Source organism: Eublepharis macularius, chromosome 12 (genome assembly GCF_028583425.1).
Source record: "Eublepharis macularius isolate TG4126 chromosome 12, MPM_Emac_v1.0, whole genome shotgun sequence".
Classification (NCBI taxonomy): Eukaryota; Metazoa; Chordata; class Lepidosauria; order Squamata; family Eublepharidae; genus Eublepharis; species Eublepharis macularius.
Genome location: NC_072801.1, coordinates 54,131,736 through 54,148,924, shown reverse-complemented (window position 1 = coordinate 54,148,924; position 17,189 = coordinate 54,131,736). Strand labels below are relative to the sequence as shown.

The 17,189-nt window shown below is 43.7% G+C and overlaps 1 protein-coding gene across 1 annotated transcript in view; it reads left to right on the top strand.

The window, feature by feature from the left end:
* LOC129338539 (deleted in malignant brain tumors 1 protein-like) overlaps nt 1-12,840 on the top strand; it is a 39,826-nt gene extending 26,986 nt beyond the window's left edge. The window contains exons 8-13 of the mRNA XM_054992848.1: nt 3,147-3,461; nt 3,728-4,042; nt 5,529-5,861; nt 8,633-8,956; nt 9,473-9,604; nt 11,724-12,840. Of these exons, the coding sequence (XP_054848823.1) occupies nt 3,147-3,461; nt 3,728-4,042; nt 5,529-5,861; nt 8,633-8,956; nt 9,473-9,604; nt 11,724-11,875 (1,571 nt within the window). The 3' untranslated portion in view covers nt 11,876-12,840. The remainder of the gene's footprint in view (nt 1-3,146; nt 3,462-3,727; nt 4,043-5,528; nt 5,862-8,632; nt 8,957-9,472; nt 9,605-11,723) is intronic.
* The last annotated feature ends 4,349 nt before the right edge of the window (nt 12,841-17,189 follow it).

Below are 17,189 nucleotides of genomic sequence, written 5' to 3'. Positions count from 1 at the left end.
TGTCCTAAACAACACCATTTATATCTCATCTCCGATATGTGGAGACAGATCTTTTTACTCACTAGCGAGGAAAATCTACAGTCTTAAACAGTTTGGAGATAGTTTCATCTATTTCTACTTCACAGAGCTATCTGATGTCATCATAAGGACATTGTGGGGCAGGATTTTTTTTTTCTTCCAGAGGGAATAAAGGCCATTTTCACGTTTTCACAAAATGGAGGCAGGCAGTGATGATGGCACTTTCATGACATTTTGTAAATGGCATTTTGTAAATGGATGGTGCCAAAAATTGCGCGAGGAAGCCGGCAGACTTCCATGAGTATTGGCTATTTTAAAGACATGAAAACAGCCAAACTTTCACGAACCTGCCCCTGGTTCACAAACCAGTTCGTTTGATTCGTGAAAACGTCACATCCAGGTCAGAAAATCGTCACTTCTGGGTCAGCAGAAGGTCACTTCTGGGCCACCAGAAGTTCACTTCCAGGTCAGCAGAAGTTCTGCAGGAGGTCCATCCTCTGTTGTTTAGGAAACTGATTGATTGGCACAAGGCTGTCTGCAGTGACGAGCCAAAAAACGAACCAAACGAACCAGCCTAAAAGTTCATGGTGGTTCACCAGAAATGGGATCTGATGAACCGTGGTTCACAAACCACGAACCGGCCTGGTTAATGCTTAATTTTGGTTTGTATTTCAGTTCATGCCCCTCTCTAGTAGTAATTCCATCTGATACATTTGGAGAATAATGTCCAAATTAATAGCTCTATTGCTGCAATTTTAAAAATTTGCTACTGAAAGGGGTTTTACATGAAAATGCCCTTTAACATAATCTTGAAAATGATGGAATATCAGGGACACCAACCAGGATGGATGTGAGGGCAGTCTGGCTGTGACATCTTTGACTTCATGATGCAAACTACATGTTACATGCCAAATCTATCTTTTCCCCGAATCATATTTGCTACATAATAATAATGAGGGAAGAAAAATCATATGTAAAGGAGACTCAATTGCAACCCTTCCTATTGTAATTGATTCTTCATTGCTTTGAAGCGAATTGATGGGTATCTGAAGGGTTAAGTACCTCCCTCCAGTTCTCCCCTAAAAATGCCCCTTCCCATTATTTGCATACTAGGGGCTCCACCCTGGCTTGATCTGCTCACTAAAATCCCTACAGTTTCCATATATGATGGTAGTTAGAATACTGAATTAGTAATTTTGCCTCCTGCCAATAGAGCAGCAATATTGAAGGCAGCAGCGACAACAGAGAGAGTCCCTTTTTCCAAACTGTTCCTGAAATTAGATTCACAAGAAATGTTATAGCTAGCCATTGTCCTTAAAGGGGAAACAAAGCTCCTTTAGGGGACAGGCATAACGTAGTCAACTGTAGCTTCCAATGCAAAAAATCAGAGGAGTGGGGATTTCTGGAGACTGCATGGGCCAGCATGCTCCAATACCCTTCTTGTTTGGCACTGCAACTCCCATTACCATCTTGGAGCCCCTGGCCAATTTTGAGCTGCCTTGCTTTATTGTCAGATAAGTTATTCCTCCTACAGACAACCTTAACTTCCATTGCAAGTAGATTTCAGGCACTTCTACACATAACATAGGGTGGGATCTCCTACTGTTCTCCCCTTCTTGGCAGTGCCATTCCTATCATCGTGCTGAACTCAGTGGCCAGTTTTTAAATGCTTGGCTTTAGTTTCTGATGTGCCTTCCAGAGACACAAATGACTTCCAAAGGCAAAAGCAGGGGCCTCAGGTTTCTGGCGATTATTGTGAGCCAGGATGTTCCAATTCCCTTCACACTCCCATGACCATCTTGAAGCCAGCAGCAAATTTTGAGGCTCCTGGCTTTATTTTTGGGTAAGTTAGACTTTCCATGAGCACCCTTAGCTTCCACTGCAATTAGCATCAGAGCAAAGAATCCAAGCCGGGATCTCCTGATTCCCTTCATTTTTCACATGGCAGCTCCCATTGTTAAAAAGTATACAAAACTGGGCAGTGTAGCAACAATCACAGGAAAGAACATGATGGGTGCTGGAGCCTACTGGCTGGTGATAACATAAGAGAGAAAATAACACATACTTAACTTAGGTTTACAAAAGAAATGAGAATTCTTTATTGTAGGAACTCCATACTCTGATAGGAAAGAGGAGAGATAGATTCCTTTCTATCTAGTCTAAGGATGGGATAGTAGGACAAGTCCTGCATCCATGGTGCAAGATGGAGAGGAGAGAGACTTGTGAGACAAAGAGAGGAAAAGGTCATGAGGAGGAAGCGCTGAGATTAGCAATCTACACATCAAAGGATAGTTCAGGGCAGTAAAGAGTAAACAAATGCCCTGACTTCTCTATCTTTCTGACTTTCTGTTTTGCCCTCCTCTAAAACCTGAGGAGACGGCATCAAGATTCCTTTTTTAACACCATCATCACCCTGAACATGGTACCCAAATTTAATATGCCTAGCTTTATTTTCTGATGACCTGTGCCTTTCACAGACAACAACTTCCAATACAAAAGGGAAAAGTCTAAGTTTTTCTTACAATTTTGCAGGCCCAAATATTCCAATTTGCCTCCACTTTTGGCACTGCAGCTCCTGTGTCTATCCTGAATCCTGTGGCCAATTTTGACACTCCTAGCTTCATTTTCTGAGGTTAAGCATGCCACAAATGGATGGAAGGATCCTTTTTATTTATATAGATGCTAGCATCTATAGCTATAGATGCTATAGATGCTAGAGAACCAGTTTGGTGTAATGGTTAAGAGCATGAGACTCTAATCTGGAGAGCCGGGTTTGATTCCCCACTCTTCCACTTGAAGCCAGCTGGGTGACCTTGGGCTAGTCACAGCTCTCTGGAGCTCTCTCAGCCCCACCCACCTCACAGGATGATTGTTGTGGGGATAATAATAACATATGTTGTAAACTGCTCTGAGTGGATATTAAGTTGTCCTGAAGGGCAGTATATAAATTGAATGTTATCGTTATTAAATCTGGGTGAGAGGAACTCATGTTTGGCAGAGTTAGGCCTCAGCCTGGAAATTCCAGTCCTGCCATGAGTGAAAAGAAATCTTTATCCCATTCCTCAAGGCTCTTCTTTCAGTGTCCGGTGCCTTGTGATGTTTCTATAGCATCTCTTTTACTATTTTAGACCCAGCGCTGTTGAGGCTGGTCAATGGTTCAAGTCGGTGCTCTGGAAGGGTGGAAGTGTTTCATTTGCAACAATATGGAACCGTGTGCGACGACAGCTGGGATATTAATGAAGCCATCGTTGCATGCCGGAATCTTGACTGTGGAAATGCCATAGCTGCCCCACGTGGAGCTAGGTTTGGAAAAGGGGATGGTGTCATCTGGCTGGATGATTTGCAATGTACAGGAAGAGAATCTTTCTTGGCAGACTGCAGAACAAAGCCTTGGGGAGCCAATGACTGCAACCATGGAGAAGATGCTGGTGTTGTATGTTCAGGTATGTGATGTTTTACACTCGAAAAAGATACTGGGAAGGCAAGTGGGTTATTCCTGATTTAAGCTTTCTTCTCAAGTATCTCAAATCCAAGGAATATCAGATGTTCATCACAGGGAGGTCAGTGCCAGCTGTGAAGATCAATTGAAGACCACTTGTTCTTCTGATCCATCCTGCCTTTGAGTAGGGGAACAGCAAATCCTTGGAATGTTGAGAGCCATCTGGATGAGTTCTCTATGAGATTAATCCTTTTACTGTTTCGTTCTCAGATGATCTCCGACTTGTAAATGGCTCAAGCCGCTGCAGTGGGAGAGTTGAGATTCGTCCACCCCACACGGAGCAGTGGGGAACTGTCTGTGACCGAACCTGGGACATAAATGATGCTGAAGTTGTGTGTCGGCAGCTGGGATGTGGAAAAGCTACATCAGCCCCACATGGAGCTCATTTTGGGCTAGGATCTGGTTCCATCTGGATGGATGATGTAAACTGCAACAGCACAGAAGAAGCCATTTCGGAATGCAGTGCAAAAACCGAGGGAAACAATAACTGTCATCATGGACAAGATGCGGCCGTTATTTGTTCAGGTAATGGGCAATGGCAAGTTTATTTCTGCAAGATGGGGCTAAAGTATAATGTATCAAGGGAGGGGGTGAGAAGATAGGAAAATCCTTTTGTGCTGGGGGAGCAGGAAGTCCAAAGCACTCCCCTCCACACATGCACAAAACTGCCTTTCCTTCGAATGCTTTCTCAGCCTCCAGGTCCAGACTCAGAGGCATGGCAAAATCTTAAGTTAAGAACATGGAAAACCTAGATGGATTGTGCAGATAAGCAAACATGCTGTCTAACGAGATTTAACATATCCCAGCGCCATACATCTAAGCAGCCAAATCTGCATAATATATGTGACTGTTTGCTAAATATACAAAGAAACATACAAAGAAAGCATATTCATTGTTGCATTGTTTACCAACAGCTGGGTGTCCGATACTGGCAAATACTACAAAAATGTTGAGGAAGGAACACAGGAACTATAATTTTACATACTTACTAATGACTGGCTTGGTCATGCTTTCTTCTCCTCAAGAAAAGATGTAGCAAACATGTCAATCATAGATGTGACTTCCCACATCAACTGAAACAAAGGAAAGTAGGAGCTGGCTTGTTTCTCACTACACAACTCAGCAGAATACTGCTAGCACATGTTGAATCCTACCATCTGGATCCATAAGAGCTAGATATTTACTGTTTGGTTGTTGTTGTTTTTTTTAGTGAAATCTGGGAATCCTGCCTCCTTAATGGTCTAGGCAGGCACCAGATGGCTTGCATGGAATCTGGACAACTGGAACATATGGCATCACTACAGGCGATCTTCAGGGCTAGTTCAGCCCTAAGGATAAACTAGGCAATTGACTGTGCCTCAGCTATGTAAACTGTTTGAATGAGGCCTACAGGAATCCCGTCTGCCAGCTTATTTGCTCAGAGATACTTCTTACATTTCAAGAGATGTAATCTAGAACATTCTGATTTCCACTAGCTGCCCAGCCAAGCCATATATACAGTTTTAAAGGGGATGTTGTAAAAAAAAATCAGGCATAAAAAACGAGCGGAGACATTCCTATTAACTAAGTATATAACATAGGGATGCAATGCTGCAAATTTTTAACTTACACATGTTGCTTCTTTCTCATCCTCACGAAACAACTGGCAGACACACACCAAAATTTGCCTTTTATCTGGCAACTTAACCTTTAGTGAGCTTTCCTAAACTATTGTACTGGTTATCCATCTGCCTAGGACCCAAGCTTGCTCCATCAACAGGGAGCACTTTGGATATTACCTCCTTTCATGCCAGTACCTTGTAGAATTATGTTTTCCTTGCTCCCTGCTTCAAGTTTGATCTCCAAGGTCTAAATTTCCTTCTTGCATATGTTCCAAAGTTAGCAGCTATTGCAAATAAGCTCTTAGCCAAACACAGCTCTCCTTTCCCCATGTCCATAGCCATGGATAAGAATGCCTCCAGCTTTAGAATTACATTTTTACTGAATAACGCTCATACTGGGCTCTTTGTAGAATCGTCCAACATCCAAGTGGGTGATGTCAGACTGGTAAACGGGTCTCCGAATGTTTGTGCTGGACGGGTCGAAGTCTTGCACCAGCAGCAGTGGGGAACAGTGTGTGATGATGAATGGGACCTGGAAGATGCTGGAGTTGTATGCAAGCAACTGGGCTGTGGCTTTGCTTTGGAAGCCCCACATTTAGCACACTTTGGAGAAGGGACTGGTGCCATCTGGTTGGATAATGTGAACTGCACAGGGACTGAAGATTCCCTCCAAGACTGTAAAGGACAGTCCATGGGAGAGCACAATTGTCAACACCAAGAGGATGCAAGTGCCATATGCTCAGGTAACTTTTTGTGAGCAGCAATTTGCTCATTATACATTGTCTGTCGTGAAACCTGTCCATTTTTTTTAATGGAAAGCAGTCCACGGAGGTTGTAAATTTAAGGAGAAGCGTAGAGATAAGAAGGTAGAAGAAGTCTGTAGAGTCAAGTGGTGTGATGGTTAAAGTGCAGGGCTAGGATCTGGGAGACCCAGGTTCAGATCCTCACTTTGCCCTGCAAGCTTGACCTTGAGGCAGACACATGCTCTCAGCTAAACCAGTGGATAAAACGGAGATGGGTTCTTATCCTGACACGGCTGACCTGGCCACTTGGATCCATGCTATGGTAACATCAAGGCTTGACTATTGTAATGCTCTATACATTGGCCTCCCATCTAAGTGAACTAGAAGGCTCCAATTAGTGCAAAATGCTGCAGCTTGATTGTTATCAGGAGCAAGCAGGAGCATGAACACCACTCCCATCCCACAGTCACTCCACTGGCTACCCATCATTTACTGTGCTCAGTTCAAAGTATTAGTTATTACATACAAAGTTCTTCACAGCTTTAGTCCGGCATACCTACAGGACCGCCTCCCTCCCTATGTTCCTCCATGGCAGCTTTGCTCATCTGAACAGGGTCTCCTGCAGGTACCAGGCTGCACACAGGTGAAGTCAGCAGCAGCCCATACAAGGGCTTTCTCTGTGGTGGCCCCTGTCCTGTGGAATGACCTGCCTGAGGAAGTCAGAAGAACCCCTACTCTCCTGGCTTTCCATAAACAATGCAAAACCAAGCTATTCAAAAAGGCTTTTTACTCAAATGGGAGGGCAGCATTGTAGGGATGGGGTCTCAGGTGCTTCACTAACAAGTTGGGGATCATAGACTTCATCACCATTTTTGCCTCATATATTATCTGCTGCTTTAAATATGTACTCCTATGTACAACCATCGCTCCATGCTGTCTAATATTAGTCCTAGAATTGATTACATTTTGCATCAGTATCTCTACTATGTCTTGGATCCCAGCTAATGCTATGTCTTTAAACTTGTATATGTTTACCTTATGGTATTGTATTGAAATGCACTTACTTGATAGTGATTGTATTAACCTCATATATGTAATCCACCTTGAGTCTCAGTGAGAAAGGCGGACCATAAATTATGTAAATAAATAAATAAAATAAATAAATAAGAGGGAACCAACTTTCATTCTTGATCTTTTTAACAAGTAGAAATAATGAAAATGAAAGGGTAAGCTCCCACCTAAACAGAGGCATTCTTGGCTTTAAGGAGTATTTGACTATGGTAAAACAATGTGGCCAAGGACTAGTTGATTGATATGAAAGTCCTAAAACAGCAATATCACGCTTGGAAAAGTTAGATCAGAGAGGAGGCACAGCCATGACATAGTGGGAACAGGACAGAAAGAATGAAGTTCTGTTGTTCTCTCCCTTCCAACAAAATCCAACTAGATGAGTGCTTGACATTACCAAATAATTCTTTTTTAATCAAACCAATGCTGGCAATTTCCACACATCCTTAAAGGGACAGCCGACTCGCCAAATGCTGGCGGCTTTTCCCCTTGACTCCAGCCACCTCCATTTTCAAAACAATTGCAAGCTATTTGGCTTCTGTTTTTTTGGCACCATTTCTGGGACCGCGGGAAATGGCTGGCAAAAGAATCCTGATTTTATGCCATTTGAACTAAACAGTGAGGCCCAATTTTGGTAGGCCCTTCAGAGCTACAGGTTACTCCAGTTGATGAATGTGCATTGGAAAGCAAAAATAAGCTTCTTTGATTTAGGCATATCCATTGCTTTCCCTATATCCATTCACCAATCCAGTTCACTTGTCCAAGAAAAGCGCACCTGAAACCTTCCAAAGAGCATCCCTATAATTATAATGGCTTTTCCTACGATCCAGTGGGAATTGTCTCTGTGATGGCCATTCTATTTGGCTGCATTAGAGAGAAGAGGAGAAACCAGCAAGATTTCCATGTGGCCAGTATTACATATCAACTTCTATTTTGTTACACCTCTCCAAAAACAGTTTCCAGCAGCATCATACAACATTATGAAGGAACTAATAGCTTGAATTTGCTTGTTTTTCTCTTCCCTACCCCTCCTGTTTTTCTTCTATATCATCTCTCTTAGCCATGATTTTCAATTGTAAAAGGCTTTGAGTTTGTAAATAAGCATATATATATATGACTGTAATAAGCAAGTAAATCATTGTTCTGTTAGTGGATTAGAGATCTACATCAAAATTGCCTCTTTTTCACAGACCAGGGCCCTTTTTCTTGTTTATTAAATGCTGTAAAGTGCCATGCAAATCTATGAGATTTTATTAATAAATTTAAATATAATAAAGATTATTGTTTACCAGTAGCTTCACAGATCTACACATCTCACACCCGTTCTTCTGATCTCTGGAGGAATTTTGTGAGGAGAGGTTAGAGAGGCCTTTTGTGCCTGCTCAGAACCTCTCTCTTCAAGTGATACTTCACTAGTATTCAAAGAACCATGTGAGAATAATAGTGTAAATCAGTACAAAATTCTACACTGGCAGCTCTGTGCTGGAACTTCAGCTAGAGGGCATACCCTAGCGACCATCGGATTCCCATGCCTAAGTTAATTTATATAAAGTGCTTATGCCCACTTGATAAGCATTTATGTTGTACTACCAATGAAAGGTCCAGAGCTAATGGATTAGCGATTTCCTGCTTGAATTGTCAATGTGGTTAAAATGGGATCTGGGAATATCATGTGACCCCCCCCACCCCCATTTGTTTTCCAGGTCTTTTCCAGATGAGATTGGCCAACGGACCTGATTCCTGCACTGGGCGGGTGGAGATCGAGTTTAATGGCTCTTGGGCCTACGTTGGTGAATCTGGCTGGAGTCTTTCAGAGGCCACAGTGGTCTGCCGGCAACTGGGCTGTGGTGCAGCAGTGTCTGCACCAGTGGGCAATCAATATGGTGTCGTTCTTGGCCCAGCTTTGCTGAATGAGGTGAAATGTACTGGACGAGAGTCATCCCTCATTGAATGCCAGGCTCAAGGCGCAGGTCTCCATAAATGCCTCTGTGGCGTCTACGCAGGAGCAGTGTGCGCGGGAAAGACAGGTACTTCTACGATTCAGCTCATTTTATAGAGACGAGATGGGCTGGGGAGCAAAACAAAACAGAAGTCCAGAGACACTTTAAAACCAAAAACATTTATTCCAGTAGAAACTTTGTTGTGCTATAATAGACAAGCATGGCTACTTCACTGGCATTATTTGGGGAGCAAACCCAAAGTTCTAAACAGCTGTGTGCTGGTAATGAAGTGGGAGGACAAGGAAACGTAACAGGAATGGAGAAACAGCCAAGAGGTCCTTTGGCAAACTAGCTAGAACGGGAGTGGGAGGGACAAGTACCGATATTAACTGCCTCGTGCCACTAGTATGCTTCTCTCCCACTCCTCAAATTAAGGGGGAAGGTGTGGGTACCTAATGAAATCTAAATGCCCTAAATTCTTATCTCTGCTAATTTGGCTGCTCCGTGGTATTCTAAAGATAGTACCTAAAGGGGGCTGCCAGAATATGTAGGAAATTGCCTCCCTTATTAAGTCAAAACATTCTCTTCTCTCCTTCCCCGCAGGCTCTTCTGTAGCCATTACAGTGATTCTGGTGCTTGTAGCTGCTGCCCTTCTTCTTGGTGGCACCTTCCTCTACCTGAAGAAACGGAGGAGAGGGGAACCCTTGTGGGCGAATCTCTTCACTCGTACACAAAGTAAGGAATTGCAAAATGCTTTTCAAAGATATCCCACACCTGGCCTGCGCCAGCCAAACAATTGCAGAAGCCACTTTATCCAGTCTCACTTAATGCTACACTCACATCTTCCATTCTTTTTGGTATAGCATCAAAGTTAGTGCCTGATTACACAGAATCCCTTAAATCTGTGGTTCTCAAAGCATGAGTCATCATCATGACTGTCCCAGCTGGGTTGGGAAAACAGAATACAGGCGGAAAGTAGCATGAAGCTACTTTTCAAGTAGGTTCAGAAAAGTACACTAAGTTTAGAAGTTTATTCAACTTCAGCAAGTTTGAGAAGCACTGGCTTAAATACTATAAACATGCTATATAAAAGTTATTATAATGGATTATTTTTAACAGCCAACTTGGTAGCCCTCACAGGCATACACATTTTGTAAATAATAATAACAATCTTTATCATAACACAAATTTTACATTCCTCTAAATTCTAGCCATTGAATAGCCTCTTCTGGACAAATGTTATCAGAACATTTCCACCCCCTTGCTATTAAAACATTTCACTGGATTGTGAGCAAATCTACTCACTTGGATTGTTTAAATAAGAGCTTCACTCAGCAGAACAAAAATTACATATGTCCCAAGTACTCAGTGCATTAAACTGGCCACCAAGATTCACAGAACACCTGATTAAACAAGAGAATGAAATGCGTATGTTGATTCACTCCACAGATATAAGAAAAGAACCATTCTAACATATTAGATGGAACCACTGAGAATCCCACTCACTTGGATGGGGGAGTTTTTGTATGACTTGTGGGAAGGATGTATAACAAGATACTTTACCTTCAGCATTGGCAGAGGGATTTTAGCTTTTCGAGTGCACCACACAGAGTCTCAACACATTAGGAATCCCAGGTCCCCCCAGAGGGGGAAGGGGATCCCCTGCTCGCACCCGTCCACATGGCCGGTGGCGGGGAGGGAGGCAGGGGAACAGGCCTCCTGGATGCATTCTCTGGGCGGTGCAATGACACCACTCCCAGGATTGACATTGCACCACTCCAGGAGAGCTCCTGCATTTTGGGCCCCAGACAAAGAATAATGTAAATACTTGGACTCCCACCACCTGCTAGGAGGATAAGGGTACCTAGCAACCCTACAACACATGCATGGTCCTTCTGTGGTCCAGGAGCAAATGCCATCCATCTGCTCAGAAACTCATTTTCACATGACGTAGGGGCAGCAGTAATCGTGTTTCCGAAGGCAGAGATATTTTTAATGGTCAGTATGATAACCTTAACATTATCTGAGCTGAAGAAGATTAAGGGCAAGGCAGAACAGAGTAGACAAAGTTATGAGATGCCCTGTGTGCGGTTGCAGTCAGGCTCAAGCAACCAGCATGTAGGGGACAATATAGACTGCAGCAGGCTTGACTGAAGACTTACTACTTCTTCTGGCCCCACTCCCTGGAAATCCAGAGACCCATGGCTGACCAGCTTGGCAGGGGACCAAAAACAAGGATTACAGCCTGTGCCCTGCAACCCTATAGTCCCAGAATCAGTCCCTGGTTTAAAAGCTCAGAAGAGCTCTTAGACTCCTGTCTAAGAGTCTCTCCACACAAGACGTCCTGCAGGAGTAGAATCAAGTGAAAGATCTTGTTCTCCCATTGTGGATACATATGCACTGCTAGCGAGACAGAGTCCACTTGAATATAAGACCGCACAGAAAGCTGAGCTTCCCGTGTAAGATGTCTTGTGTAGAGAGACTCTTAGACACTTGAGAAATGCTGTCAAAGATGAGAGATGCAAACTAGGCATGCAGTCAGCTCTGATGATGCATGTCTGGTGGGTCCGTGGCAATAGCAGTCCATCCAACTCTAACCATGTCCAGTAAATGGTCAGTTTGTTTGTGCATGGCTATTAAACACATTTTTTTAAAAAAATCCCCACCCCCCAAACACACTTCATAACATTTGGTACATGCAGAATACAGTTGCATGGATGATCCTTAAAGGAAATGGCTATAGGATGAAAAGGAACAGAAGAAACAAGGGCCTATATAGAAAGGGAGCTCAATCTACTGAGTTTAACCTAGGATTGTGGTATCTTGAGCTCAAAACTCTTTCTTTTCCCTGCAGATGCATTTAGGAAAGTCTCCACGTTTCAATCAGATATGGTAAATGGGACTCCAGAAACATGTGTCCAGGAAGGGGCTCTTCAAGAGACGGAGTCTGACACCATCTGCCTGGTGAAAACTACCTCCGACTCTCCTGCAGACCATGTTAACTAAGAGACTGGGAGTGGGGTATGGGGGAGGGTCCTCAAATACAGGTGAGAAATGAGCATCTACCAGGAGATAGGTCCCTCTGCACCCACTTCTAGTAGGAGGCCCTATTCATGTCCCCTTTTCTTATGCTAGGAATATGAGGATGCTAGGAATAGGAAGATGTCCTAGTTTCTAGAAAACACAAAAAAAATGAGTACTATACAACGGGGATTGAAGACAGAAGGCTTCAGAAATATGCATCTCTTCCATTTTTCTATGGCCTGCAGAACTCAGAGTTTCATACAGCATTCTTCCTGTCATTTATCCTCAAAATAGTCCTGCCACGTCCTGCACACCAAACATTTGCATGCAACATGGAGCTGTAGCTGGGGAAGTTGGAATGTCAATGGGAGGCTTTCCAGGCACCCACATGTGCTGTGTATGTAAGGAGGGTCTTTCTGTTCCATTATCATCTGAACTGTGTCACAACACTGCTACGAGCATGAAGAGTTGAAAGCATTTCACACACATCGTTTCAGTAACTTTTACAATATACCTGTAGAGTAGGTTGGTATTATTACTCCCAAACTACAAACTGGCAAACAAAGGGGACTGAAGCCAAGGGATCACGGCTCATCCAGGGCTACCTAGCACTCTGATCGGATTTAGACCAGAATTTTTGGCTCACAGCTAATTCCCTTAACAACACCACTACCTAAACTATTGAGTATTCCAGACCTGGGAATCAAGACTTGTCAATTTCACTGAAGGGATTGCTCAGTTTCCAAGAAGAATTTCCATATGTGTGCAGAGTTGGTTGGTTTCTTTTTAAAATTCAGTAACTAGCAGTGCAAGCAGCAACTAGCAGTGCAATCCTAAACAGAGTTACTCCAGTCTAAGCTTAGACTGGAGTAACTCTGCTCAAGATTGCACTGTAAATTTAGTATGGAAATTAAACAGTTGGGTCAATAAAGTACAATTTTATTTCAGACATGTGTCATTTGGTTTGTCATAATCTTTGTGTTCCACTAATGTGAAATATTAAGGAAGGTGGGAAAGGATCATTGGTTTTTGGTCTTTTCCCCACCCTTTTCCCCAGGCCCAGACTGAACCATGAAACAACCCAGTAAAGTTCTGAAAAAATAACTGGGTTGCAAAGGGGCATTCCACGGTTTGAGGCTGCTGTGGTGTTGAAAAGAGCTCCTGTCTTAGAATCTAAAGGAACCTCTAGAGACTGGAGCCAACAAATAGTGCCATCTTGAGCAGTTACAGCCTTCTGAGGCCACTAAAGGCTTAGAAGGGGGTAACTATTTAGGACTGCATGGTAACCAGGCACCTAAGTACCTATATGCTTGTCTACTGGGGGAAATAGTAGCTTCATGAGGTCATTTCAGGTCAAGAAAATGGCATGGAGGGAAGGCTTACCCCACCTCTTCCCTTGTGCCAAGGCTCTGATCCAAACTGGACCTGCACTGCCTGTCATTTTAAGAAGAAAAACACCAACCCTCTGGGATCGTCCCTCCCCCACTGCAGTCTTCCCACCCAATCCTTTGCTTGTATTTGGGTCCCTTCATTATTTGGGTGAGATTTGAGCATCTCTCTGATTGGCCAGACGGCAAAACAGGATGCACCCCTGATCTGATCCAATAGGGCTTTTAGGATAGCCTCAAACTCCTTTACCTCCTTTTCACTCTGCCATGTTTTGGTTATCAGCAAAGGGGTCAAAGCTATAACCAGGAGGCAAGCAAACCTGGTTTTATAAAATGTGAGTGAGACCTGAATGTTGAGGGGTCACTGCAGCAAAAAGACTGGATTTTTAAAACCATTTGGGGGCTTCATAGGGAGAAGGGGAGTCTCTTCCTTTTCAACAGGAAGCAGAGATAATCTCACAGGGAGGCAGAGACAAAAGGGTGTGGGTTTTAGCTGTATGCTTGGATAAAGCCAGCCAGAATGAAGCCCTGCCACTCCAGAGGCCTGCTGTTTGTAACTAATTGCTATCTTTCATGTGCCGTGGGGTGTATTAGCTTCTCTCTTGTCAACCTCATGACAGCCTGTGCTGGATGGAAGGTGGTGTCATACTAATTTCACAAGGAAGGGGAACTTAGGCTGAATTGCTTGAGGCTCTGAACTGACTGGTCTAACAGGGATTTGAACACAAGTCTCCTTGATTCATGGCCAACACTCTGGTCTCCAGCCCACACCTCAAAGGCATCTCTCTTTTTAAAGATGCAGTTGCATCACAAGACCTGACAAGAGCAGGAACTGGCTGCCGTGTCAAGGGACACATTGTAAAAAAACTGCCCTGGAATTTATTCTGTGGAGTTGGGAAAGAAATTATTCCCAGCTGGTCTCGTTTTAGTATTTTTAAGTCACATTCAAGCAATGCTACTCAACTGGAGCCATGTACTATCTAGAGAGGGACAATTGGTAGCAGAGGAAAAGGGAAAACCTTTCTGTGGGCTGGATCCAGCCAGTTTTTTTACTCAGTCATGCCCAGTTCTTCTCCTTCCTACAGCCCCCATCCCATGCGGGTCCCCTGATTCCCAACACATTCTTTTCAGGTGGTCAAAAGGAACCCTTGTTCCTTCTTCACCTGCAGAAAAGCTGCTTGGATCCAACCTTATGTCCTTTGAAAATCCTCTTCCTTACTGAGAGGGAGTGGTGGTTCAGAAGCCGGATTCACCCTGGACCTTTTCAGTTTCTCCAATAAGCCTCTCTCTTCTTTTCTGGTGGGTTCAGAGTTTCCAGGGTGGTCTCTTGGTTTGTGAGAATGGCTTTCTTCCGGCACCTCTTTGGAATGGTGGTAATCTATGCATTGAGTGCAGCCAAAGGTTTAGGCCGAGAAGAGCACACATCAAACACCAAAGTTTCTCTCCAATGAACAATAACATCAAGACTCCAATCTGGAAAGCTAGGTTTGATTCCCCACTCCTCCACTTGAAGCCAGCTGGGTGACCTTGGGTCAGTCACAGCTTCTTGGAGCTCTCTCAGCCCCAACCACCTCACAGGGTGATTGTTGTGAGGATAATAATAACGTACTTTGTAAACTGCCCTGAGTGAGCATTAAGTTGTCCTGAAGGGTGGTATATAAACTGAATGTTGTAATTATTAATTATCATCATCATCATTATCAGGGGCTGCGTAAGATATTTTCCCCTATTCAGCCTTTCTCCTGAGTGGGTGCGCTGATGGGTGGTCAGAGCAGAGCGGTGGATGAAGCTTCACCCACAGAGGAGGTATGAAGTTTATCTCTGGAGCAGGACCCATGGTGCCTGGTGAGTGAGAAGGAGGCAACAAACTATTTCCCACAGAGGAGGCAACAAACTATTTCCCACAGAGGAGGTATGAAGTTTATCTCTGGAGCAGGTCCCATGGTGCCTGGTGAGTGAGAAGGAGGCAACAAACTATTTCCCATACTTGGGGCAGGCACAGAGCTTCTGCCCCATGTAGGTTCTCTCAGACACTATAAGAGCAGACTTAGGCTGAAGCACTTCTGACATAGGGTGCAACAGTAGGGCCTCTCTCCCAAGTGGATCCTTTGGTGGCTGATGAAATGTGCTCCTTGGCTGAACGCTCACCACTCTCTGTACAATGGTGAGTTTTTCTCCAGAGTGGATTCTCTGATGCTGCTTGAGGTGGGAGATCTAACTGAAGCTTTTCCCACACTCATCACAGTAACAGGGCTTCTCTCCTGTGGGGGTTTGTTTAGCCAGGTTGGATAGGCAGTTGAACTTTTTGCTGCACTCAGCAAAATGATATGGATGTTTTGTGACTTGGCCAAAGTTTTTCTCCACAGTGATAGGGCTTCTCCCCAGAGTAGATTTTCTGGTGTTTGGCCAGTTCTAACAGCTAAGTAAAAATATTCCTACACTCAGTACAAGGATGGGATCACTCATTCTTACAGTTTTCCCTTTCTGCTGCTTCTCTCCAGAACCTTTTTCTGCCATCTTGAAGTCCAGCCTGCTCCTCTTTGCCGCTGCTGGTCTTGGTACCTGTGGGAAGAGGGGAAAAATGATGGATGTTATTGTTGGATCTTTTCTTGGTACTCTCTCCATATAAGAGACATTAAGGATGACCCTAACATGTGGAACATGAGTCAGCAACCTCAAGCATGTGCTTTTGGGTGCCATTAAAGGACAAGACACTGTCAGTTGCTCAGTTTAGTGGTCTGATTGTTTCCTTCATTGATTCCACACATTTTTGCCCATGGAAACCCAAAGTGACTTACAACATTCTCCCCACTTCCATTTTATTTGTTGTTCTGGGAAACAGAGAAGAGCTCTTGAATCTTCCACTTCAGGTACCAACACGTCTAGGGATGGCCCCCAAAGCCCTCAGATTTCCTGTTGTTGTTCTTCTATGTACTTTATTCAGCCAGCCCTAAGAGGAAAGCCCTTTTTATCCCCATTGGATTACTAACACTGCAGTCTTAAACAGGAGTTCCACCCTTTCAAATCAATGGGATTACAAGGGTGTAACTGTTTAGGACTGTACTGGAAATCTAGTGACTTGCCCTAGGCAGAGGTGTGATATAAATCTGGGTTTCCCAGAGAAGCTTTGCTCTCTAGTCAACGGATTATACTGGCTTCCTTCCTAGAAACCTCCATGTAGCCTCCCAAGACCTGTTCCTTCTGGAAAAAAAGGGGAAAGAACTGAGTCTATGGAGACACAAGGATTTATTAGAGATCTGATGAGCACAAAAGTACTGAAATGTTTGAGGTATTGGGTGGGGGCACTGTCAACAGACTTACACAGCAGCTGTCCCTTTGATATACAAGCAGAAGAACAAAGGTCCCTGGAAAAAGGCAGGTACCTTTTTCCTGCATTTGGAAAAGACCATTATAGGATTTGATCTCACTTTGAAAATTGGCATTCCGGTTGTTCTGATTGGAATACTTGCAGAGCTGCCTGGGCCGGGTGTTTGGCAGCATTCTCTGCCTCTCCAGAAGGTCCACAGGCACTCCTTGAAACATCCTCAGTGGCTGAAAAGGTAACCACAATCCTGTTCAGAGGTGACTGGGAAAAAAGAAAAGCCGAAAAGAGCAGGATCAAATGAAGAGCTGCCTTCTTCAGCTAATTCTAAGAGGAATTAGGGAGGAATAGTAACTATGTAATAACCAGATTTAAAGAAATCAGAGTTGATTAATTTTAATTGCTCAATCAATTACATCTGCATTGATTTGCACATGAGGAAAAAAACCAGTAATTTGTAGGCAGTTGTCATGAATGCAGAAGGTCAAAAAGTAAACTAGGAATTTTTCTCTGTACCGCTTGCTGTATCTCTCTTGTTGACTGTATATGTTAATAATTCTTCAAGACTGGGTAAAGTGTATTTGGT